Raw genomic sequence first — 24,845 nt, 5'->3', positions numbered from 1 at the left:
CAACAATCGCGCGAGTTTTTTCAACAGCCCAGCTGTCATAAATAATGAGAGCCGCTGAAAAACATCTTGAAAGTTTTTAATAATGCTGTTCACATTGAAAACTGAGCCGGAAAACAATGTAATACAAAATGTTGCAAGCCCTATAACCACACAAAAAGACAAAAGAAATTGAAAACCCCGCCTCAGGTACAAGTTGGATAAAGAAAAGCTTTTAGTACATCTGATTGCTGCAGTAATAGGTGTTACACTTTATTTTAAAGTACATTTCCGTCACATTATTGGGGGAAAAACGATTTCGTAGAAGGTGCATTACACTCAGATGAGCTTCATATCTGATTCCGTGCGTGAGAAGTGTTTGGTCATATTGGCCGTTCCAAACACTCGATGATGTTCCCTCAGTCGAACGGCATTGATCTGCAAACAGAAGAGAGCATTGACGGAGTTCAATATTCTTTTTTGATGCAATGAAGTGCCCTCTGTTACCTCAATGAATCCCGTCGACGAGTAGGGTGAAAAGTTACCATGCACCTCCATCGATGCCAGCTCTTGGTTGTACAAGGAGTGCATAGACTCTCGCGATGTGACCATAACTGTGGCGTAATACAGGCACAAATGCAGATGAGATACAACAATCGTTAGCCTTCCCCCCTTTGCCGCTTCTTACCGTGTCCCTTGAACATTTCCACCACCACCTTGCCGGACACGTGCTTCTGCGACTCGAGGATGCACTTGCGCACGTACTCAGCCTCGGGCGCGTACCAGTAGCCGTTGTACACGTAGTCTGCCATCCGATCGGCAAGATACTTTTTTACCCGCAGCACCTCCCGATCGAGGCAGTAAATTTCCAGATCCCGGTGCGCACAGTGCAGCACGGTTACGCCGGGCGTCTCGTAGACGCCGCGCGACTTCAACCCAATGTACCGGTTCTCCACGATATCGATCCGTCCCACGCCGTGCTCGCCGCCGGCCTTGTTCAGAAACGCCAGTATGTCCACCGGTCTTTCCATCGTTCGCCCACTGACCAGCTCGGTGACGCGCACCGGCAGCCCGGCCTTGAACACGATCTCGGCCACGGTCGGTGTGTCTGGGGCGCGGGTTGGCGATTGCGTTAGCTGGTACAGCTCTTCCGGTGCCGCCACCGACGGGTCCTCCAGGATGCCCGACTCGTAGCTGATGTGCATAATGTTCGCATCCATCGACCAGGGTGCTTTCGTGGTGGCACTCACCGGGATATTCGAGCGCTTCGCGTACTCCAGCAGATCCGAGCGGCCCTGGAATCGCTGGCAGAACGTTTCCATGCGCCACGGGGCGATGACGCGGATCGTTGGGCTGAGCGCGTAGCAGCTCAGCTCGAAGCGAATCTGATCGTTGCCCTTGCCGGTGGCGCCGTGCGAGATGTAGCTGCAGCCACGCTGCACCGCCACATCCATCAGGCCCTTGGAGATGCAGGGCCGCGCCAGTGACGTCCCGAGCAGGTACCGGTCCTCGTAGATTAAACCCATCTGTACCGCCGGCCAGACAAACTTTTCCACGAAGAAATCCTTCATGTCCTTCACCACCACATCGGCGGCGCCGATCTTGAGGGCCTTTTCGCGTGCCGCCGCAAAGTCCTCCGTTTGGCCCACGTCGGCCATAAAGCAGATCACCTCGTAGTCCTGCTCGAGCAGCCATTTCAGGATGCAGCTCGTGTCCAGCCCACCCGAGTAAGCTAGCAAAACCTTTTCTTTGCTCATTTTCGTGAACTTCCGACGAGAGGGCGTGTAGAGAATTAAAGCTCGACCGTTGATTTACCGTTGATGTTCGTTCACTCTGTTGATCTGATGTAGTCGGCAGCTGAGCGGTAACTGTGGCAACTTGCCTACTACTGCGTGTGCTGCTGAATGGGTGTGTGCTCGTTGTTCTCGGCTATGTTCGTCGCGTACTGATAATGGCACGGGCCTGTTGTGACTTTCCCTCCCGAACACACCCCAAATCCGTACACAAACCCCCACAGCAAATCGTGCGAGGATCAGCCTATCGCCCTGATCTCTGACCCTCCCCGGTCGCCGGTACAAGCTTCCAATCGAGTAAAACGGAGTCATACCGTCCGGGAGATGCGAAAACCTGTGATGCGACGTAAACAATTCCAGTATTTTTGGTTCCCGGTCCCAGAGAACTGTTACGCGTCAAATCAAGTCAAGTGCACCAGGTTTGATTATTTCAAGCAGTTTTATTTGCCCAATAAATGTGTGTGTGTATCTGTTTGTGTGATTTTTGTTTGTTTGTTCGTCTGTTTTGTAGGCTGTTGCTGTTGTTCTTACGGATTTCACTGGGCTGCTGAAAATTTTAATTAACACCCATGTTACTAAGATTCTTATTTACCATCTTTACCCGCCCGCTCCTACTAGTAGCACAACACAGTATGTTTGCATTGCGTGCTTCTGTTTTTTTATCTTGTTTCATGTTTCACTTTTCTCACGTCCATCCACATTTGTTCGTTCGTTTGTTATAATCTCTTTTCCTCTACCATCCGTTTTTCTTCCACATTTTCCCCCTATTGCACACGCTATCGCCCTTTCTTGACATTTTATATTGTTTTAATATATTAAATCATTTTATAGGTTCTGTTTCTCGTCTACAATTGAACATTCTTCCACCTTTCCATGTCTGCTATGCTCACTGGCAGCTGATACCTCCTTGCATTCGCGCTAGTGCGAGCATTGATTGGGAGCCGAGAGGGGAACGCGCAAACACAAACCACTTTTCGCCCCCTGTTCCTTCCTCGCCACCCGAGAGCGCCCGTTCGGCGGTTGCGAACGAGATAATTTCATTATCTATTGCTATTTTCTTGACTCAATTAATCGAGCTTTTTCTTCTCATCGAGTCCGACTTCTCAGCCGGTCGACATCATATAGACAAGTTAGACTTTTGCATCATTTATAGTTTAGCGTTTAGTTTTGCGTTTCATGTTGCTGTAATCTTTTTTTTTTCTTCTTTAATTATTATTCCTATTGTGTTTAATCGGCTAATGGTTTCTAATAGGATTTTGTGTCTCTTACTGCTTTCCAGAAGCTCAGAGTGTGTGTGTTAACAAGAATGTGAAATTCGGTTAAAAATTAAGCCTTTTCAAAAATGGGGTACGGGTATATTCTCTCTCATCTTCTGACCTGCTATGTATTTGGACGTTAGATGTTTTTAGTTTTGTTGAAGGTAAACAGGTATGGTTCAGCTGTTTTTTTTTTTTATGTTCATTGTGGCTGTCTATTTGCTTAATGCAGCAGTGTTTTGCCGGGTGCCGATTGAAACAGAAACGCATTCGAGGATGTAATTATATGCAACCAGCACAGTAAAAGTTCAGCCACGAGCAGCTTAGCTGACCGAACGATGAAAGCTTCAGATGGATGTATCGCATGTTTGGAGATACAAAACTATGTTCACTGTTTCCGTACAGGATTCGAATCGAGAAACGAGCATCTATAATAAGCTACAAAATGTACAACTGCGTTTCGCCGTGAATGAATAGAAGCTCTTACGTTTTAGCAAACTACCTGTGCAAGCATCGTAATGTTTATTTTGTGTAAGTTAAATTACTGTTTCATGAAATCAAGATTCTAAGAGAGGGATGTATTGGCATGGCCCAATACCACACTTGCACGAAAATGGAAACAATCCGTTATGAAGGCAGCTAATAGCTCTTGGGAGAACCTCAAAAAAACAGAAACAATCACAACAACACGACGGAGCTGTGGGACTTTTACAGTACTCCTCCCCCCCTTTCCCGCTCATGCCACGCCACGAAGGCTCTGGTTGGTTGTTTGTATCTTGTCTATACATGCGCTTCACTGGCGTCTGGGCCAACCATACCATACCTTCCAACACACTGTTTTACTTTTCTTCACGTTACGTTTGTTCGGTTTCCTCCGTTTGCGACATTCATCAACATAGAGCGCTTCTTATGTTTGATAATCATTTCGTTTGGTTCTATGCTTCAGAGAGTAGTAGTAGTAGTAGTTGTAGAGAATTATCATTACACCAGCGGGTGCGAAACGGGTTTCCGAAGCGTATATAAATCTGTTTAAAAATAATTAATTCAAAACTATATGGCATTTTGCACAACTCTCGCGGCGCGGAGCGCGTGACCGTTGAGTGTATATTGAGTTATAACTATTGATTATATTTCTCCTTTTCCTTCGCTGATGGCGTGTAGTGCCATCGGGAAATAATAATAATAATATGTAATATACGGCGCGGAGTGTGGCCGTGACAACTATGAACACCTCTTTTTTGGATCATGCTTCTCGCTTCCATACATCACTAAGCACACTAGCATTCAAATTATACATAGCTTCCATTAATCAGTATGTACGTGTCAAAACTATATTCCATCGTTTGTATACAGTAAACTACTAATATATTGCTCACAATGGTAGAAACCAAAGCACAGTCGATACATACTCAACAGACCAAAAAGGAACTACACGGAAGTACGGAGAGAAATCAAAATAACGTATAATAATAAAATGAACACGTTACGTTATAGCGCTCAAACAAACACGTACGCGCTCGGTTTGGCTTCGTGTGGGGGATGTTCATTCGGGTGACTAGCGTAATTCGAAGCAGAATGGAGGATGATTCTCGACCAAAATCTCGATTCTCTTATAGGCGACACTCATGGCAACACGTTACGATTACATCAAGCACCACCGGCAATCCACGGGCCCGTGCCTTTGGTAAGGATTAACTCGTATGTTGCATTTTGCTTGCTGTGTAAAGTGTGAAGTGTGCCCCACTGACTTAACCTTCCAACGGTCTGAGAGATGGCATTACTAACCGAGGCCAGTATTGGAATGTGCGCGCCACTGTGTTATTGCACGAGAGCTGTGCCTGGTGGTGAGAAAGCACACTAGATCATACAACGTTCTTACATCAAATAGATGACTCTTTATCTAAAGGAAAAAAAAGCTGAGTATTATTTACCACTTCAACGGGACACCGAAACGTCGACTGACTTCCTCCGGAATCCCGTCGTGTTTTCTTAGTATCTCATATAGAAAGAGCGTTAGAAAATTGTTACGACATCATTACGGTGTGTGTGTGTGTGTGTCTTACGACGAGGTGAATAAAATAGTAAAGTTGATTACAGTATTGCATTTCCCGAAAAAAATGCACTGCCCGCCAACGCTTGCGGGGCAGATGCGGAAAAGAAAGAAAACAGATACGCAAGCAACAGAATCACATAATCAGCATCAAAACGTGGCGTACGATAACGAAGAAAACATAGTTTTTAACCCGGTGCGAGCGAACGCGCACCGGAAGCCCTTAACTTCTACACACTAATAAATAGCATCGTGGCGGAACGCCGCCACCTGTGTCTGTGCTGTCCCGCGTTTTGGCTGCAGCGAATGTTAGCTCCGCAATCCAGTTTGTGTTAATCGAATAGTAGGTATCTGCTGCTATCCGCGCTGGACTATTCTCTGTCGTAATTCTTTGCGCAAAATTCCCCGAAGTAAGAGAGAATACTTCCTGTATGTGTGTATTCTCTTAGTTTTGTTTACTATTCTGCTAGCAATATAAGAGCTTTGAAATCGTGTACAAATTACCTACACATCATCGACCCCGTAACGACGACGACCGGCACACATGAGAAGAGGGCGTCGTGCGCGGAGTGCAGAGACGTTCCACCGCGGCACCGCAGTCGGTGTGGGAAGCGTCAGCGTCTTTCTATGCGATGCGCTTACGTCGGACACAGCACCTTGAGAATGTAGTCCGTCAGCAGTGTAGGAACGGTTGGACTGTCCTCGTTGATCGCTTTCAGTACTGCAACGGGAACCACAAAACCGGGGATAGTGTGAGCATAATCGATTAAGCGATAAGTGTGTTATTAAGGGATGCTTACTCTTAATCAGCACTTGCAGCGTTTGATTATCGGGTGTACTGTTCAGCTGGTAAGGAATGACCGTGGTCAGATACTTTGGATCCATGCCTGAGGGAATGCAGCCAAAAGTCGAGAGAGAGAGAGAGAGAGAGACATTCAAAGATTATGTGGGGATTGTAAAAAAAAGGTCATCTTCCAGCTTGCTTTGCAACGCACTACTTACCCGAACTGTTTGTGGCACCGGCCGATCCTTTGCCCCCTGCCTTTCCCTTCTTCTTTTCCACGTGGTACTGGCGGCGACGGTTCTGGACGGCCAGCAGCAGCGAGATGAACGTGTTCTTGAGCTCCTTCTCGTACTCCAGCTCGTCGCGCAGTGCCAGCTCCGAGATGAGCGTCTCGGAGAACTCGCGAATCAGCACCTCCATCTCCATGTACAGCTCGTTTAGCTGCGTGATCGACAGGGAGCGCAATTCTAGAGCGAAACAAAAGGTACGTTAGAATATGCTGCCCCAAATGTTGTTTCTTTGCCCTGTTCCTCACTTTCTTCGTACAGCGGCGAGCCGAGCACTTCCTTGGCCTTCTCAATCACTTCATTCTCGAGCTGCCCGTCCTCCGAGCCGGTCTCGTCCATGATGTCATCGATCTCCTTGATCACCTCGTCCGCCGTCTTGATCGGTTCGTTGTCCGCGTGCAGGCCGCCGAGTATGAGCGCATGCATGTCGAGATCGCTGGCGACCGCTTCGTCCTCCGAGCTGAGATCCTGCAGCAGCTCATCGTCCGGTGTGCCGGGCTTGCGCATGCCAAGGTTCAGCGCCGGGACGTGCATCTGGCGCGCGTACGTTTTCGACCAATCGATCGGTAGAATGTTGCCAAAGTTGCCCGTAATAGTCCACCACATCCTGTCGGAGGTTGAGAAGAGCGGTAACATGGGTAAGAAAAAACGTATATGCGAGGGAGGAATTAAAAGGTATTTTGCTTGTGAATACCCAGCGCAATTGCAGTAATGATGTTGGTTGAAAGATAATAAATCATAAGATTAAATCCATTTCGTTACAATCCTCCTGCGTGTGTAACATGGGCTGGGCATAATAAATCTGCGTGCCACACCAGGCGGTAGTGACCCATTATGACGAGGAGCTTTTTTAAGGCTCAAACACTGGGGCTTCTCCCTCAATGCTACTGGCGTATTGGACATCCATTATCCGAATACTGCATCGCCCCAATGCCCAATAATTGCTGCCACTGGTTCAAGGTCGCGTGGCGCACTGACACATGAGCGTCGCTACGGAAGCTTCGTGTTACACTTCCTTCTCCGTAACTGGGTCTTGCCGTTTTGTCACTAATCCTTTCTATATCCGCGTTCGCGTTCGTTGTGTGTTTTTTCCCCAATGTCGCGGACGTTCTGCTAACGATTCTGTCCACCAAGGAATGGCTTTTGGCATTTGAAAAGCGCTAGCTTGGGGGAGTGTGAGTTCTTTTCTTCCTTAACATGACTCATGGACCCATGCACCATACGAGCACCGTATGCACGTGTTGAGCATGTGTATCGATTCGTTTCTGGACGGTATGTGTATAGTAGTAATAGAGCGGTCCTACTATTAATTTATTCAACGTTAATTACACTTTAACGCTTTCCGCGTTACGACATTGCTTTCTTTTTACAATGCAAACGAGCTATGGAAAGGAAGCATATAGCATGATGTTTTTTATTAAGAATAATTCTGAAGACTCTATGCAATGCGTATTTGTGTGCATAAAGGGGTAAGAAAGAGGCAAACCAATCAGTGCAAACCGAAAGCCTTCGATGCATGTTTCATCATCAATTGCAAATGTGCAAATGATGAACTGTTTCCAGCTCTTGCTTGTGGCGTATTACATAAATAAAAATTCAAAACGAAAAGAGTTGAGCCAAATAGAAAAGCAGAACCGCACGAGGCCTATCGTTATGAAGCCCATTCGAATGCGCCATCAATAATCAACCATACAGCGCTGGTGCATGAGCCCCAATAATGCACAAAAATAGCACCAGTTTGCCTATCAATGTAATCAACGTGTTGTAGCGGTTAGACGAAAAAAAAAAACATAAAATACAGTGTGAAGATTATTGATTTTTTTTTGCAAATGCTTCTCCGGACTACACGGTGGTGGTGGTGGATGTTTGTTATAAACATATGACAGCGAAAAGCCACCAAACATAGTAGGCCCAAAACGCGCAGTGCGTTTCCCTTGCTACGCAAAGTTTGTTTGCGAAAGGTTTTTCTTTTTTTTTATTATGTTGTTATTATATGCTTGCGCAAACTGTCCGCTGGGGGCGGGGGGTTGTTTCTCCGCCTTTACTCTCTCGCGATGATGAGCAGCAACGCGGCAATCGCTTGCCGATTGGGGCAATTTTATGACAACGGGGTGCCAAAACTCCTCCCCGGCTCGCATACTTTCTTCTTTTAGGGCTATAATTTTCACGTGAAAAGTTCATTCAGACGGTAGTTGGGAGAAAATGGTTCAGCCGCCACGAGTCGCTGCCGTACGCAGCGCTTCCTTTCGCTCTGGCTGAGGATCCAAGACCAATGCATTTGGGGGAAGCGGGAGTCTTGGGTGGGGCGGGGACCGAATGGATGACGCTCCGTCCGTGAAATAAAATTAAACTGATGACTAATTTGCTTCAATCACTCCCGCCCGACCACCGCAACCGGCACGGCTCGTCTGCGTAAAAATGGTGCTACGTGGTGGCGGTGCTATGTACGCAAGAGTGTGTGGTCCTACTGCGGCCTGCCCACAACCCCAGCCGTCCCCGGATTTGCCACCCACAACGGTCACACTTACTGGCACTCGTTCATGATTTCCTCCTGCGAGCGGACCTGCACCGGGGCCAGCTCCTCCACCGACTGCTCGTAGTTGCCGAAGCATTTCGTGATCTTCTCGTCGAACGTGTTGACCAAATCCTCCAGACTGCCGGTGAACGCTTCCGCAAAGTCGACGTTGTCTTTGATCGGTCCCACCTTAATGTTGTTGTTGTTGTTGGCAGTGGTGGTGGTGGTGGTGGTGTTCGAGTCGCCCCCACCCCGCACCGTGTCGTCCCCGAGCAGCAGGTTGTCGTTCAGCTCGTTCAAGTCGTCATCCTTCTGGTTCTGCTGCTGCTGCTGGTTGCCGTCAAGCGAACGGAGCGATTCTTTCAGATTGTTCAGATTCAGCGTGTCGCTGATGGTTACGGCCGCCGTTTTGCCGTTGGCCACATTCGAGGACTGGTACTCGACCGGGCCCCACTCGTCGCTCTCCTCGAACTGTGCCAATGGTGCCTCGAATTTGAGTTCGGCCATCTTATTAGCCAGGTCCCGCATCACTTTTTTTATTGCGCAAAACTACACACTCGCGTCGAGAGGGGAGGGTGGGGGGTGGGGAGGTTTCAAAGAGAATGGCACACTAACACGGGCGGAAGGGCAGAACGGGGGGTGGTGGCACGGGTAGTACTGTTCAATAGACAGCAATTATTTGTTTTCCGCAACTTGGAATGTTGGAGGAAAGGGGGTTGGAATCGTTCACTAAAAGGTAGAAGAATATCACAAAACACACACACACGCACACAGGTTTTGCCTTCCGCAAGGGGACACACACCGCAACCCCAAACTTTCTCTCTTCGGCCCGCTCGCACGCCCTGCACAACCAACACTCACGCACAGCCACAAATGGGCCCTTTTGGACGAATCGAAACCGAACCAGCGGGAGGGCTACGCTTCTTTATCATCCGCATACGACACGAAAACAATCCAAGTGGCACTAGCTTTTTTACACCTCTCAACCAAGCCCGCGACACCACAGCACCAGCAAGTCCCCAACAGAACAAAGCACCAAACCCAGCGCAGTAGTGAGAGCGATTACGCCGCGACGAAAAGCACTATGTCGGTCGGTCGATATCGCAGTACCACGGGTAATGTTGTTCGTTTTTCCTGCGTGTTGAAAATTCTGCACCAAACCACCCTTCTTCGGTTGCTCCAATGTTTTGCACAGAGCAGTCCGGCGAGAGTTTTCTCCTCTCCAGCGCCCGGCAGCGCGAGCGGGACGGAGCAAACCACTGCTAAAGGGCACGGTGGGCGAACCGTTGGACACGCAGCTGTCACTCGGGTCATATGACATATTGAACATACAATAAATTGGATGCATAAACATTGTTAAAAAGATTTTATTTGTTACATGAAAACATGTTTTTTACAGTAAATAAAAAGTGTGTGCCATGTTTAAGGAAAATACAGAATGAAAATAATGTTTAATATTTTCACCCACTGTGCTACGCTGCACGTGTATATAATAGTCAAGTTGAAAAGTTCGTAGAAACAAGGCACATTTAACTTTTCTTAGTAAAAAAAAACACATCGTTCGTTTGGAAGAAAACACAACAAATCAGCATCGCGCATTGTCCTTACAATTTTGCAATATTTTCCCTAAACTATCTCGCTTAAATTTACGTAAGCTGCAATATTTGCAGTTTTGAGAGATATATATGCCATGAATCAAGCATGAAAAGGACACCTTATTTGAGAATGTATAACCTTCAGAAACGAGCGATCGACAAACCCGAATAACGATTCTATATATTCTGTTCCTAGGGGAAAAAGAAATACCGAAAAATGAAGTGCATCTAATGATACATAAAATCGAAAATAAATTTCAATCCCCCTTTGCCGGGATGCTGCATGCGCCACCGTTATCCGTTTCCCAAGCGCTGTTGTGATCCTCGCTGGCTGGTAAATATGCTGCAACCCCTACAATTCCACTCCCCCCCCCCCCCCATCCATCCCCCCTAATGTAATGCACGCGTTCGATCGTGTTGCGCTGCTTCTTGAGCATTCTACGGGAAAAAGAAGTTCAATTTGCAGGGGAGGACTACGTGATTTTCCACACCTGCATGTGTGTGCGTGTGCGTGTGTGTGTGTGAGAGAGTGTAGTAAGTTGCAAAAACACAGAGAGCATGAGCGAGTAGCAATGAGCGAATTGACGCACGAACGGAAGAAAGAGACACCATGCAAGGGGGTGAACTCTTTGCACTCTTGCCGTCTTGCGTTCCTGCCAGAGCCCTTAACAACGTGCTTATCGACGCTCCGCACCCATACAGCTACACGGACGGCGTGCGTGCGTGTGCGTGCCTGCTGCAAAGAGAGTATGCGAAGAAAATCCAGCATTGAAAGGCACACCGTTCTTCGTCTCGGGTGCGTTTTCGGTGGGTTCCCGACGCACAGCAGGAAAAGACATCCCCCCCCCGAGGGGTGGTACAGGCAGTGTAAGCGAGAGAGAGAGAGAGAGACGAAAGTGCGGGCCAGTTGGGGCCAAATCCTGTGTGGGTGCTAGAAGAAGGAACACGACGGGTTTTTGTTTGTTGCGAACAACGGTGGAACGGTCGCAAGTAGCAATAGAGATACAATCGGGGTAGAGATCGTCCCGACTAGACTCTTGGTACAGTGAAGTGTGTGTGTGTGTGTGTGTGTGTTTGTGTGTAGTGTAGTGTAGTGTAGCAGCACAATCCCTGCTCAAGAGGTTCCCCCGGGGGCTGCGGGGTCGCCCAGTGCAGAAGAAGGAAGAAAATAGAAAAAAAAGGTAGCTTATTTTATCCCCGGCAGTGTCTTTGCGTGAACAGTTCCATCTCGAAACCGCTGGTGCGCGGTGGTGGTGTGGTTTATTGTTTGCTGTGCAGCAACGGGAGGGAGGGGGGAGGCAGTCGAAAGAAAATGTCGGCCAGTTATGTGTGGTGAGGATCAATCGATGAGGCAACGGGGTGCACTAAAGGTGGTTAGTGAGTAAGGGTACAGGGCAGTAGTAATCGCGACATAAGGGAAAAATCCATTCCTTCCTATCGTTGCCTTCTACCGAGTCGTCGAAATTTTTGCATTAATTTGTGGGTGCAAATGCGCTCCCTCCCGAAGGGTGTTGCGGGTTGGGGTTTGGCTGCTATTGCGTCGAGAGGTGATGATAATATTATCGAGACGAGGACAACACACAGAGAGCAGATTGGCATTGATGATATGCTGCTGGGGTGCTTGTGCTGCTGCTGCTGCTGCTGAGGGGTTGGTTGCTTTGCTAACTCTCGCGCCTGTGTGTGCGCCTCGCTGGTGTATATGTGTGTGCGCGCGCGTTTGTAAGATTCACCGACGACACAGCGGCGTGTGATGATGGTGATGATGATGATGATGATATCCCAACCGAAGAAGGTGATCGTGCGTGTTTGTTGAGCACAGAGCAGTAGGCTGCCCCGTTGACGTGTGTGTTGTGTGTGTGGAACTGTACATCGAAAAGTGTATGACCGCGAGGTAGACGGACAAAAAGCGAGAAAGAGAGAGAGAGACAGGGCGGAGGAAGCAGGCACGGGATTTCGATAAGAAGTGGTAATCTTTTATGCTGTGCAGGAAATTCGATCCACCCCAAAAGTGCGCGACATACACAAAAGGCAGTGGTGTATGATGGTGCTGTATTTTTTATTCACTACCTCCACCGACATCTTCTGCCCGTCGTTCTACCTTTGTGGTGTTGTTCTGCTGTGGTGCTGCTGCAAGAAGCAACGAAAACGAAAGGCGAGAGCAAGCGAAAGCGAAAGTAATAGATGCCCACACGCGCTAATGGGTGCGAAGTGAGCATAAAGAAGAAGAAGAAGCAGAAGAAAACACGGTAGTTGCTCCAATATGCTCCTTCGCACACACCTAACCAATCGTCGACCGTAAATTGGCCCTGCAGAAGAACTACACGGATCGGCAAACCCTCCACCACTGCTCGCGCCCTACGCTTTTTACCGCGGGGATGCGTATTTTGCCTCGTTCGTTCTGCTCACTCATCGTCGTTCTTCAGCTACAGGGCACACGGCAGCTACGTTACAGCGCCGCCTGCTGCTGCTGCTGCTTTTGCTGTGTGTGGTGCGGCGTGCTGCTTGTGTGTTGGTGTTGTGTGCGAGAGGAGCAGCAGCAGCAGCACCGTTTATCAGCGTGCAAAGCTAGAGCAGGAGAAGGAGTGTGTGCAGTGTGTGTGCGCTTGATTTGATGCGACGGTCGAGAGCCATTTACCCAGGTCGAAGAGTGCTCTGTGGTCGTGTGCATGTGTGCATGTGTGTGTGTGTGTGTGTGGATGGATAGTTTAGTTTTGCTGCTATGCTGCGCTGTGCGATCGAAGAAGCTGCTGCTTCTATTACGCTTGTGATTGCTTCGTTCTGCTGTACACATCGTGCCACATGCACGGGGACACGGACGCAAAGTTGCAGAAAAATAAGTCTGTTGCCACTCTCCACTCCTGTGCTACTGGGAGGAGGGGGGAGCACAGTTTCCCAGCTTCACCAGCGCGCTGGTGGGGTGTGTGGGGCAGCTGGGCGATCATCGCATCGAAGGGAAATCTAGTGTGTTTGTGCTCGACAAGCGTTATTTTGTTCTCCTTCTCCCGTTGGAATTAGTTTGACACTTGGAAGGGTTTTTCATTCCCTTCATGCCGTGTGCCCGTGTGTTGTAGCTGCGAAAGGGCGAGATCGTTGTGACTGAGTGTGAGTTGTGTCTTCTTCGTGGTGTTTGCTCGTGGTTTCCTCTTACGTGCATATGGCATGGCGCAATGGAAACGGGATGATGGTGATGTGTGTATGTGTGTGTTGTGCCCACACAACTTCAAAAACCCTTCGTTTGTCCCCCCCCCATGCCCGATAGCATTGAGTGCAGATTTTTTTTCTTTCTTAAGCTTTACGTGTTTGTGTTTATAATTTCCCTTCTCTTCTTCTACTTCTAGTCCTTACGTTTCCTTCTCACTGTCACAGAAAAAAGGACTGCGTGCGGCTGCAAAGCAAGGATGCGTTTCGCACCGTAACCGTGTGTGTCTCTGTTGTGTGTGTTTGTGTGTGCGTGTGTGTCTCTTTGTACATGAACGTGTGTGAGTGTGTGGTGTAGTGTTTGCTTGTGTTTCTGGATACAGTGGTCCCTTTTCGAAGCTGTGTGTAATTGATGTGTTGCAGAGCAAACGGTCCACGGTCGGGGATGCAGCAAGCAAATGATTGCGCGTGTTCGATGCCCTGGCAACAGTGAAGACAGTGGTCGTACATTCGGCAATCTATCTGTGTGACAACGCTTGCAGAGTGGTGTGCGGGGAGGGGAGCATCCTACGATAAACAGAGCATCCTCGGGGCGATCGATCCCCCCCAGGTTGTGTGGTTCACTTCTCATTAGTGTGGGGCCGAGGCACAGTGTGCCATGATGCTGCAGTGTCGTCGCTAGCAAGTGGAAACGGATACGAAAACAGCCCCCGAATCAAGGGGTGTAAGAGCGAGGAGGTGTTATGGTGTTCTATGGCTACCAATCGCAACCGTAAAAGACACCGTCCGGAATGTCCCGGAAGCGGGTGTTTGTTTTTTGCTACTCCGCACGGAAAGTGGCCCGTGAGATGTGAGATGTGAGATATGTATAGTATACATCCGAGTGAGCGAGTCGCGTTAGGAAGTGAGAAGAATAAAGTGAGTTGGTGTGTGAGAATCGAGGCGACCGTGTGACGCGCGTGACTCAGTGAGGGTGAAAATTAGTGGCACGAACACACTGAAGAAGCGAGAAGGGGGGAAGAAAGTGAGACGGAGCAGATCGTGGAATTGGATATTGGTTTTCCGTGCAACTTGGGCAAGGGGAGGGAATGGTGTGTGGTTAGCAGAGCTACACTGAAAGCGACACACCCGTTGGAGATTGTTGCTGCCGGAAGGTGCAAGGGTCGCGTAAAACTAGCCGAAAGAATCACGAGCGCGAGCATACGCGAACGATGGATTTCATCGACGATCTGCTGAATCAAATGTCGTCCGCCTTCAACCAGGAGACGGCCATCCCGAAGAAGGAGGAGATCTCGATGGACGAAACGCTCAAGTGGCGAGCGCTGAAGAACAATCAGTTTGCATCGCGGACGCGCCTGCCCCAGCAGCAGCAGCAGCAGCAAGCGGGTAGCGGTGGAAGTGGAACGCGCAGCGGTCAGACCAACGGACGCAAGAGTGCTGGTGCGACCAGCGGCGGTGGCAGTGGTACGGCAAGCGGAAGCACTGCGAGGAGGGAGCGGCGTCGAACGGTGGGAGGAACGGGCAGCAATAGCAGCAACGACAGTGGCAGCAGCAACGTTGCAGTGGATGAGGGCAGCAGATCGCCGGCGGCACTGCTGGGTGACAACGGTTGCTTGACGCCCCCTGAGGCAGCAAACGGAGGGGGAGAGGACGGCGGGGAGGACGAAGAGGACAACATTGAGATAGAGATAGCGAAGGATATTAGCGGCGAGGAGTTGCAGGAAGCGCTCGGGCTAAGCCAGCTGATCGAGGTCGACTCGGCGGAAGACTTTGCTGCAGGCGGTGCGATGGAGGTGGATGAGGATCGGCTGGAACCGTCGGACGATTCGCTGCTGCCCGGTGGTGATCGGAAAAGTAGTCCACCAGCCCTAGCGAAGCTGGACACAGAGAAGGAGGAGGAGGAGGAGGAGGTGGTGGACGGAATCGGGCAGGAAGATTGCAAACCAGAAGACGAGATGGACACTAAGTCATCGCTGCTTGAGGTGCCATATTGTAGTAGTGCGAGTGTAAGTCCCTCGATGGGTCTGGCGCAGGGGAAGGACTCGACCGGCGATCAGCAGCAGCAGCAGCTGAAACGGGACACGGATGAGACGGATGCGGCGGATGTGCCGATGGAAACCAGCGAGCTGGAACTGGAGACAAAGTCAAGCAATACGCTCGAGGGCGAGACAGCAGCAGTAGAGGGAGATGGTACGGGGCGCGTCTCCGTTGCAGAATCAGCAAGCAAACAGGAACCTGCTCTTGAGCAGGGTAGCGAAAAGGGCGAACCGACCGACGGTTGCAGTTGTGCCGCCGAGGGGAACGACGAACAGGATCACGTTGCGGTGGCGGAACTGGACGACGCATCAACACTGGAAGATGACGAAGACGATGTGCTCATCATCAACACCGACGAGATGGACGAGGTGGTGGAGCTAGCGGAAACGTCCAAAGAGGACGAGGAAGACGATGAAGATGGCATGTCGGACGGCAAGATAGCAGCGGAGCAATCGAATGCTGACGATCGTGCGAAAACTGCGTCCCCACCGAAAGATAACGATGCCAGTAGTACGGCAGTGGTGTCATCGGAGAAGCCGGATGAAAAGCAACCAGAACCGGAACCGCTAGTCGTGGTGGCCATTCCCACCGAAAATGTGACCGAAAGCGAGGAGGAAAAGTTTAACCCACAGGAAGAAGTGGCCGGAGCGTTGCAGGGTGACAAACTCAGCCACGACGATCAGTCTGCGGGCGATTGTGGCGAGGTGAAGTACTCCGACGCTTTAAAGTCTTCCATTAGCGGCTCGCCAACGAAGGCGGACGACGAGGCACGGTCGGACGAAAAGCTGGTAGAATCGAAGACTGACGAAGCAATGGCGGCGGAAGATAGGAAGCCCGCCGAACACGAAGCACACTCCGACGCAGGGTCAGCAAATACCTCAACGGAGGATGGCGCCGACAAGACCAAACAGCCGGCCGGACGAACGACACGGAGCAAGAAGGGAGCCGCTGTGGTGGCTACCGCTGCTACTGCGGTTGCCTCGGCTACCAGCACAACGCTTTCGCAGAGACGATCCCAGCGCTTCCAGAAGGAGTCGGCCGGGGCGGCGGGTGATGGTAAACCGAACGGCGACGTAGCCAGCGAACCATCCACGATCGTGGTGAAGGAGGAAGAAGTGGACGATGGAGCGACAGCCAAGAAGCGTGCCTCGGTCGGGCCAGCTAGTGAGGCTAAGGTGAAGGGCACGCTCAAGTCCGACCGGAGTCTGCGTAGCAAGCAGCAGGGAAATGCCGGTACGCTGCCGGCACAGCCCACCGTGATGACTCGCCGTGCCTCGGAGACGGTGAAACCGGCAGCGGACGAGGCAAACGAGTCGCTTGATACGATGGAGACCGGCACCGACAAGTCGATCGTTGGTCGCCGGGGACGGAAGCGATTGAGCCAGGAGCGGTCGGTGCCAGCTGCCGCTTCGGTGGTATCGAACGAGCCGCCGATGGTTCGTGCGCGTGAAAAGCTAGCCCGCGATGAGCCGGCCAAGGTGGTGGAAGCGGCCGAGCAGCGTCGTGCCAGCCGGTCGGGGTTTCCCGCAGAACCAGAGGAAAGCGACGCTGGTGCCAAGGTGACGATAGCGGCGACACCCGCGCAGCAGGAAAAATCCACCCCTCAGCAGCAAGTGCCGCAGCGGCGTGGCAGGAAGCGGAAGAATCCAAGCACCGCCGAAGCAACGCCACCAACGGCTACGTCCACACCGTCCGGTCCCGGAGCTGCCAGCGCGGACAAACCTCCGCTCCATCCGTACAAACGCGCGGCCAGAGTGTCCAGGGACGGCAGCGACGGTATCCTGGCGTCCGCACTGGCCCGCCGTGACAAGGTGGATTCGCAGGGGCGCCTGTCGCGTCCGATCAAGCTGTCCGCCAAGATTCTCGCCAACGAGGAGCTGCGCCAGGGCTTCGAGCAGCACAACAATGGGCGTATCATCATCGGATCGGAGCAGTCTTCCCCTGCCGTGGTGGTGCATGAGGAGGAACTGCCCTCAGGTTCGGTGGTGGAACCGGAGAAACAACGCAAACCGGCTCGAGACGTGGTGGAACATTCGGTCGCTAGCAGCAGCACGATCGGTAGCAGCAGCGAGGATGTAACGCTGGTGTCGGTGACCTTGCCACCAACAGCGAAACCGGCTTCGTCCGGAACTTCGTCCACCAGACGGTTGCCGCCATCTCAGGAGAAGGAAAGTGAAGCGGGACCGTCGGCACAGCCACAACAGCAAAGCAGGAGACCGGCCGAACCGTCGCCCGCCGATCGGCTAGCCGCATCGAAGGCGCGGGCAAGGCAGGCGGCCAAAGCGAACGCACCGCCCTGTCCGGACGTGGATAGCTTCCTGCAGGGAGTTCGCGCAATGCGTCTCGGTACCGCGAACCGATCGCGCACCGATGACAACCGTAAGCTGAACCGCCGGCAGCAGAAACGGGCGGACAAGATGAAGCTAAAGTTCATGGCCGGGTTGGGGCTGCAGCGTCCCAGCGCCCAGCAACCGCGCAACGGTACCGATGGGGATGATTTCGACGTGCAGATGTCTGTGGGCGAGTCGGATTCGAGCGGCAGCGAGGCTGACTTTGTGCCGCCGCAGAAGATCGGTACGGTGGGCCGGCCGAACGTTACGTTGCGCCTGCGCAAACCGGAAACGCTGCTGGAAAATCCTCCACGCAAAGCTTCCCTCGCTTCCGCCGCCGGTCCGGCGAACCGTGTGCCGCTCGTAACGGCCCCATCCGGTCCGGTGGGCATGCCGAAATCGTCGGCCGTTAATGCTAACCGCCAGGCAGCGAATGCACACGCGCGCCAAGTGGGCAAGCAGTCGAACGGTGGCAGGACACCGCTAGCACCAGCGAACGGTGCCGGTAAATCGCGCTCATCCGCCTCGCCGGCAGTGATACTGCCTGCCACAATGACAACCCTGGGCGCACGGTCTTCCGCTTCGAAAACGGTCGCTGGCAGCACTACGGCAGGGTCGAAATCTACCGCCGCGACGCTGCTAAAGGACAGGGAAACGGAACAGTTCAAACGGTCGCTGCAGCGGCTCGGTTGCGAAATTACGCTCATACCTACGACGGGTCGGGCCGATTCCCGTGCCGTTCCTTCGCCGGCTGCGCCTGGTCCTTCGCGGAGCGGGCCGGCCACAAATGCTTGGCCAGTTCGTCGCGTAAAGGATACGGCACCGGCTGTGGGACAGCAGCAGCAGCAGCAGCGACCCCGCTCGCAGCAAAACGTCGCCACGCCTCCAATCCTTCCCGGTACGACCTCGCCGAGCTTACAGATTATGTTGGGTGGTGGGCCAGGATCAGGACAACCGGTACGCACAACTTCCGGACTGGTGGCGTCCAGCACCCGGACAGCAGTGCCGGAGAACGAAAGTTGCGCTTCCGATTCGCTCGTCTGCCACTGCCGCCAAAAGTCGGACATATTCGTGGCGAAAACGGTCGGCAATGGGTACTGCACGGCGGTGGACGATATCGATGGCCAGCAGATTGGGTGCTGCAACGAGCTGTCGAACGATCTGCTGAACATGCTGCGACCGAGTGCACGGGTCAGCTTTCAGCTGCTTTGCAACATGCACCGGAAACGGCTGGAAGACCACGGCTGCTGTGCCATCTGTGGATGGTTTTGTACACAGGTAAAATAGTAGCTTTTAGTATTGTAATTTTATTTCTTTATGGGTAAATTGCCTTGATGTTTGTTCGCAGTTTGCTTTATGTAAAACCACCGTCACTAGGGAAGCTGGGGAGTGTGAGTTGTTCATCCCGTAAAATGTACATTTCTCACGACCCTGGAAAAGAAACCCGTCAGCAGATGTTTGTCGGAAGGAGGATCGGGCGAGGCGTAAACCATTTTATGATCGGTTGCAATTTTCATTTGTGCTTCAACACAGCATCCCACATTGCATCGAGTGTTTGCATCGGTATTCCGTGCACACACGTCGTATTGCGGCCAGTCGGACCCTTGCCGTGGCCAACACAAAGATTTGAATCAGTTGTAGGAGAGGGAGGGTTTGCAGGGAGGTAGTTCCGCCATGCGTTTATTATTAGAATTCGGTCGACTTACTGTTTTTCTGCGCACTGGCGTGAGGAATGGAGCAAAGAATCAAGAATGTAGTTTTTACCCAATCTTTTGTAGCCGGGCGGCGAGGCCGGGGTTCTTTGGTTATGATCGGTACACGTGCTTAGAGCAAACATAGGAAAGCAAAACTCAAATCAAATAGAATCAAATGTTGTTTAACAGTCGCGAGAACCACGAGATGAAAGGATGTTGTGGTTTAATGGGTTTTTTGGGTATAAAAATGCATCTTATTGATGTAATTTCTATCATCTTTGAACTAGCTAGCGGAAGCAATGTTATTTAGTCCCATGTTATAGCGTTCCCATTGCCGCGTTTGCAGCACAAAAAGGATTGGAACTAATTTTGAATTGTAATTTCTTTCCCAGGGTAACTTTGCCATGTGTAAAAATGCACATCTGTTTCATCCGAAATGTGCGGACAAGTACACGCTCAACACACCGTACAATCCGGCCCGTCCCGGTGACCATGCTGCCCCCACGCTGGTGCTCAAATGTCCGCACTGCAATCAAGAGTGTCCGAACGGAGAAATCGAGGTGAACATTCAGCTCACATCGCCACCAGTGCTGCTGCCCTCTCGAAAGAGTATGGTGTAAGTATGAACGAGCAGAGCGGGCTTTTCCGCTTCCCCAAAATTAACAATTAACCAGCTAAACTAAACACTCGCTTTTGCATCGTAGGAAGCCGGCTAAGATGACGGTTTCTAAAACTGGTAGCGGCGGCAGTAGCAGCACGAACGGTATCAGCGGACCATCCAACGGGAAAGATAGCTTCCGTACGACCGTTCAATCGTTGGTGCCGAGCAGCGTAAAGAACATGCTAGCAACAGACCACAGTAGTAAAAATGGTAGTGGTGTTAGTGCTTCCACTAGCGCCAGTTCAAGTGCCAGTAGAACAAGTTCGGCAAAAGACGCCGGCAGTACGGCGGGCACCAGCAGTACAGGGACGAAGCTTCGACATACGGCGAAGGATTTCACCAATGCCGTCTGCACGAAGAAGGATGATGCACTAGTCTCGGAGATTATCAGTAAGTGTGCCGGGGGGGTGAAGATTGTTAGCAGCCATTGTCGATGGTACTGATGTCATTGTTGTTTTCCTTCCCTAATAATTGCAGCTTCCGGGTTCGACATCGAGACACGGTTTCGGGAGTACCATCATGGGACCTGTCTGCATGTGGTGTGTAGTTACGGTACACCGGCGATGGCCTATCTGATCATGTGCCGTGCCCGCTCGGTCGACTATCTGAACATCTTCGATCGGGAGCTGCACACGGCAGTGATGCGTGCGGTGGTCGGCTCCAAAAGTGACATCGTGAAACTGCTGCTGGACAGCGGGGCGGACGCAACGCTCAAGGGCCCGTACGGTATGACCGTGCTGCATTTAGCGGCTAAGCAGGGTCAGCACGACACGGTGCGTACGATACTGGAGTGCGCTAGACAGCGGCTGACGGCACGCGCCCTGATGGCGTTTGTGAACGCGGTTGATAATGGGCGCTGGACGGCACTGGCGTGGGCCGCTGAGAACCGCCACAAGCAGACGGTGGAGCAGCTGATCTCGATCGGGGCCGATGTGAATGTGTGCGATCGATTGAACAACACCTCCCTTCACTGGGCGTCCCTGTCCGGCTGCTCCGATACGCTGTACCGGCTGATGACCAAGGACTGCAATCCAAACTTGCAGAATAGCAATGGCGAGACACCGCTGTAAGTGCCACAGAAGTGCTTAATCGTGGTAGTTTTCAAGTAGTAAATGTTTAAAATGTCTTTTAATTGTTTTTTTGGCACTTATTATCTATTTTTTCGAAAAATTCACGTATAAGTGACTTATGATTTCTTTTTTTAATTTACACAATTTGGTAATGAATGGTTCGTTCCTCATGGAATGTACCGTAATTTTATGTTTCGTAAGCTGAACTTGTTAAATTTTTCATAAAAGACAGAGAAAAAAAGTTTCGTCGCTTGTTTTATCAAATTCTTTAAGTGACTTATGCGCCATACGGCATGCTACTTTTACAAAAAAAAAAGATTTTAAATGTTCATGTATTGCTTAATTTGCTCCTTTTACATATTTTTGTATTTGTTTTTGTTTAGTTACAGCTTTTTATATACATGATAATCAATTTCTTTATAATTGCAGACATATTGCTTGCCGCCAGGGCCATGCCGAAATTTGTGTTGTGCTGCTAGCCATGGGTGCTTCATTGAACGTTCGTAACACATCAAACCAGTTGCCGCAGGACATTATCCTTGATCCGAACAGTGAGTGTGGCAACATTATAGCAGCGAACGTGAAAATGCGCAACCTATCAAATAACCTGAAGGAAACGCACATCATCTGCAGGTATGAATCAGAGTACAGTGAAATAAATGCTGCTTTGATATTAGACCTGATAACACTCATCGTTTCGTTTTCTTCTTTAAATACAATCTACAGTGATATCTCCAATGGCAGAGAACGGCACCCGATACAAGTTGTGTACTATACCCGGGGTGCTAACGAACGTCAGCTTACCGTGCCGAAGTTAAAGTACATTCAAAGCAATGTCCAGATCGACTATCGCGTAACAATTGACACTGACGCCCGCAACATGCACGTTTGCTCCTGCGTAGACAGGTGAGTTAATGGGTTCCCACTGAATATTACCATTACATATTGTAATACGTTGTATTAGTATGTTTTACGTAGCCATGCAGTTGCCGAAAGTGTTAATAGTAATTGCCCTTTACTGTATCTCTCTTCTCGCTAACAGTACCTGCACGTCGAAGGATTCGGAGTGCCTGTGTTCGGAACGTACCTGGTATACGAACGATGGCCGGCTGGTGAACGATTTTAACTACCTCGATCCGCCAATAATCACCGAATGTGGCGATCTGTGCGACTGCAATCTGCGTTCATGTCGAAACAGGGTCGTGCAGCATGGTTTAGATGTACCACTGCAGCTGTGCTACATCCCTGGGAAGGGTTGGGGCGTACGCACGATGGTACCGATCCCGAAGGGTACCTTTCTGGTCGAGTATGTCGGAGAGATACTTCCGGACGAAGCGGCCAACCATCGGCTGGATGATAGTTACCTGTTTGATCTAGGCAATGGGGTAAGTTGAGTGGCGTACCAATTGCCAACAGCGTGTTTAATTGTCCTTTCATACTCTCAACACTTAGTACTGCCTCGATGCCAGTACGTACGGAAATGTGAGCCGCTTCTTTAACCATTCCTGCCGGCCGAATGTTTCGCCCGTATCCGTGTACTACGATCATAAGGACCAGCGGCATCCAAGAGTAGCATTGTTTGCCTGCCAAGACATTGGAGTTCAGGAAGAAATATGGTAATGCGTGTGTGTGTGTGTGTGTGTGTGTGTGTGTGTGTGTGTGTGTGTGTGTGTTTTCGTGCTTTTCCTTGGTTCGTGTGATTTTAACGCTTTGTATTGATCTATTTCAGCTTTGATTACGGGGAGAAGTTCTGGGCGGTGAAAAAAGGTTCATTAGCGTGTCGGTGTAATACGGAGAAGTGTCGCTACAGACAAGCAGAATAAGAACCGTCGCCGAAAATGATTGCCAGCGGGGAAGATTGAAGTATCAGTCAGACACCCCAAAAACAATAGTTGAGGCGATACAACAAATCGTTGGATGTACCAAACCGTACAATACCACCAGAAGAAGGAAGTTCGTCGATTCATGTTTCGGATTGAGGCTATGTAAGATGGGTGTAAGTGAAATGGGGAAAGATTGGCTCTGCTAGGGGAGATATAATATTTATTTATAAATCCTAATTGTGATTAGATAATTTTGTGAATTGAAATGTGTCCATAAAGCAAAATGGGCAACTTCAGTGCGGTGTGTATTGCCTACTCCACAACAGAGAGGAGGCCCCCACCATATGTACAAAACAATACAGAGATTGTACAGTTAACGCGAGGAATGATCTTTTGTAGGACGGATCTAGGGAAACTCAAAATTGTACCAAAAAGAGACAAGCAACAAAAAGAAGAAAACTGATATTTAGCAGCATGTCTGTACATGTTTCGCCATATCAAACCGTTGATTCATCACAGAAAACGGTTCGTTCGGTAAACAACCTGCGTTTTTGACTTATCTAAGTTTGGTCTATGTTGCCATTTTTGCAATTTCTAGCTAGAAACGGACACAGCAATACGGGGGCAGCATGAGGGATATGCAGAGCGTGTATGTTAAGCAATCATTTAGTCACTTGTGTAAATTGCTATATAAATATCTAGATTGACACTCAACGGCAGACGGCTGTTGCGGAAACAATGCACAAAAGAAAAAAAAAAACGATCCCTTGCGGTAACAAATTTTGGTTTAATAAAACAAAAAACAAAAAGAAAAGGTTTAGGCGCACAGTTATGCTTGTGTGAAGGTTAGTGTGAGTGTAGCAAAAGGATTTCTTACCGGAATTTCAATAGTTCGGTTGGGTTTGGGTCTTCAAACAAAGACGACGACTCATTTTGTTTGTAGTATTCCGTAAAGTATATGCCATATTTAGTTGCCACCGATATTAGTCTTCTTGGTAGTTAATACAGCTTAAGTCGTCAATAATTCATTTATAAAACATTTTTGCCGTAAGGTTTTATGCAACTGTGAGACCTTAACTTTACCAATGTTAGTAGTGACTAGAATACCGGAATGTTTGCTTCAGTTCGCGGAGACGATGACGATGGAAACAAAATGATTTCGTTCACAAAATCAAAACCAAGAAACTAATCTAATCACTCTACAACAACTCATAGCATCACCTTGCTCGTGAGCATATTTTATATCGTTAGGAGAATAGAGATTGTGGATTCTGTTTTTAATAAGTATTGATATCATTTCGTGGCCATGTTGCGTGTCTTTGTGGAGTAAACAGCAAGGAATAATAATATTAATCATAATACAAAGTTAGTTTATGCCTTGTGAATCAGATTTGACATTAGCGCTATCATACCAAAGCAGTGGGAATCGGTCGATTCTTATTTAGCTCAAGACTATTCATCTATTTCCTAGTTTACAGACATCGCTGCTGTTTGTACTCCCGTCATTAGACTTTACAGTATCGATTGTACGTAGTTCCTTTGAATAGTTTCTTTTCTTTCGGTTTATTTCGCTACCTTGCTTGCCGTCGCGTGATGCCATATATAAATTGTAAGTAATGCAATGCGTGTGTTGAGTTGTTAGATAAAACGGAAACCGATAGGTAAAGACAAGGGAGGTAAGGGAGACATCTGAACAGAGAGCTAGTATCATATTTAGTGTGGTAGATACAGAGGCAACTTAAAACAGTGGTAAACAATAAAACGACAAACGGTCGGGCAATGCAATAAGAGTGTCCATTGGTTGTGCAGCGAAAGAAAATGAGACAAGTAATGAAA

General features: G+C 49.8%; 3 protein-coding genes across 8 annotated transcripts; 1 reads left to right on the top strand and 2 right to left on the bottom strand.

Annotated features, from left to right (window-relative positions):
• Positions 1–221: 221 nt before the first annotated feature.
• On the bottom strand, positions 222–2,058 carry LOC120894248 (argininosuccinate synthase). Its single transcript, XM_040296723.1, has 3 exons — positions 665–2,058; positions 484–590; positions 222–414 (listed from the first exon to the last, which is right to left on the bottom strand). Exons 1-3 carry the CDS (start codon positions 1,731–1,733, stop codon positions 316–318), a joined length of 1,275 nt encoding a protein of 424 aa, XP_040152657.1. The 5' UTR covers positions 1,734–2,058; the 3' UTR covers positions 222–315.
• Positions 2,059–2,189: 131 nt separating this feature from the next.
• Positions 2,190–9,909, bottom strand: LOC120894247 (fasciculation and elongation protein zeta-2). The gene is made up of 5 exons (XM_040296722.1): positions 8,675–9,909; positions 6,395–6,753; positions 6,078–6,326; positions 5,876–5,962; positions 2,190–5,796 (listed from the first exon to the last, which is right to left on the bottom strand). The coding sequence occupies exons 1-5, from the start codon at positions 9,187–9,189 to the stop codon at positions 5,714–5,716; spliced, it is 1,293 nt and encodes a 430-aa protein (XP_040152656.1). The 5' UTR covers positions 9,190–9,909; the 3' UTR covers positions 2,190–5,713.
• A 1,083-nt stretch (positions 9,910–10,992) lies between these two features.
• Positions 10,993–24,794, top strand: LOC120898169. Of its 6 annotated transcripts, none has more exons than XM_040303638.1 (10): positions 10,993–11,123; positions 13,595–19,039; positions 19,848–20,071; positions 20,160–20,506; positions 20,594–21,182; positions 21,616–21,819; positions 21,913–22,092; positions 22,229–22,571; positions 22,639–22,802; positions 22,916–24,794. In XM_040303638.1, the coding sequence occupies exons 2-10, from the start codon at positions 14,606–14,608 to the stop codon at positions 23,007–23,009; spliced, it is 6,579 nt and encodes a 2,192-aa protein (XP_040159572.1). In that variant the 5' UTR covers positions 10,993–11,123; positions 13,595–14,605; the 3' UTR covers positions 23,010–24,794. The 6 variants fall into 6 exon arrangements, with proteins under 6 accessions (XP_040159572.1, XP_040159576.1, XP_040159575.1 ...); XM_040303642.1 differs by lacking the exon at positions 10,993–11,123 and adding an exon at positions 11,276–11,437; XM_040303641.1 differs by lacking the exon at positions 10,993–11,123 and adding an exon at positions 11,963–12,222.
• The last annotated feature ends 51 nt before the right edge of the window (positions 24,795–24,845 follow it).

Source organism: Anopheles arabiensis, chromosome 2, assembly GCF_016920715.1.
Source record: "Anopheles arabiensis isolate DONGOLA chromosome 2, AaraD3, whole genome shotgun sequence".
In the NCBI taxonomy this organism is placed as follows: Eukaryota; Metazoa; Arthropoda; class Insecta; order Diptera; family Culicidae; genus Anopheles; species Anopheles arabiensis.
This window is presented reverse-complemented; position numbering and strand designations above follow the sequence as displayed.

What these genes read in the sequence shown, in the direction of transcription:
- LOC120894248 (XM_040296723.1), bottom strand. Translation starts at nt 1,733, where the DNA reads ATGAGCAAAGAAAAGGTTTTGCTAGCTTACTCGGGTGGGCTGGACACG. An exon ending in GGAAATGTTCAAGGGACACG is followed by an intron (nt 591 to 664) that starts GTAAGAAGCGGC and finishes ATTACGCCACAG; the next exon opens with TTATGGTCACATCGCGAGAG. An exon ending in CGTCGACGGGATTCATTGAG is followed by an intron (nt 415 to 483) that starts GTAACAGAGGGC and finishes TTCTGTTTGCAG; the next exon opens with ATCAATGCCGTTCGACTGAG.
- LOC120894247 (XM_040296722.1), bottom strand. Translation starts at nt 9,189, where the DNA reads ATGCGGGACCTGGCTAATAAGATGGCCGAACTCAAATTCGAGGCACCA. An exon ending in CTCGCCGCTGTACGAAGAAA is followed by an intron (nt 6,327 to 6,394) that starts GTGAGGAACAGG and finishes GTTTCGCTCTAG; the next exon opens with AATTGCGCTCCCTGTCGATC. An exon ending in CGGTGCCACAAACAGTTCGG is followed by an intron (nt 5,963 to 6,077) that starts GTAAGTAGTGCG and finishes GCATTCCCTCAG; the next exon opens with GCATGGATCCAAAGTATCTG.
- LOC120898169 (XM_040303638.1), top strand. Translation starts at nt 14,606, where the DNA reads ATGGATTTCATCGACGATCTGCTGAATCAAATGTCGTCCGCCTTCAAC. An exon ending in AGCAATGGCGAGACACCGCT is followed by an intron (nt 21,183 to 21,615) that starts GTAAGTGCCACA and finishes TTATAATTGCAG; the next exon opens with ACATATTGCTTGCCGCCAGG. An exon ending in GTTTGCTCCTGCGTAGACAG is followed by an intron (nt 22,093 to 22,228) that starts GTGAGTTAATGG and finishes TCTCGCTAACAG; the next exon opens with TACCTGCACGTCGAAGGATT.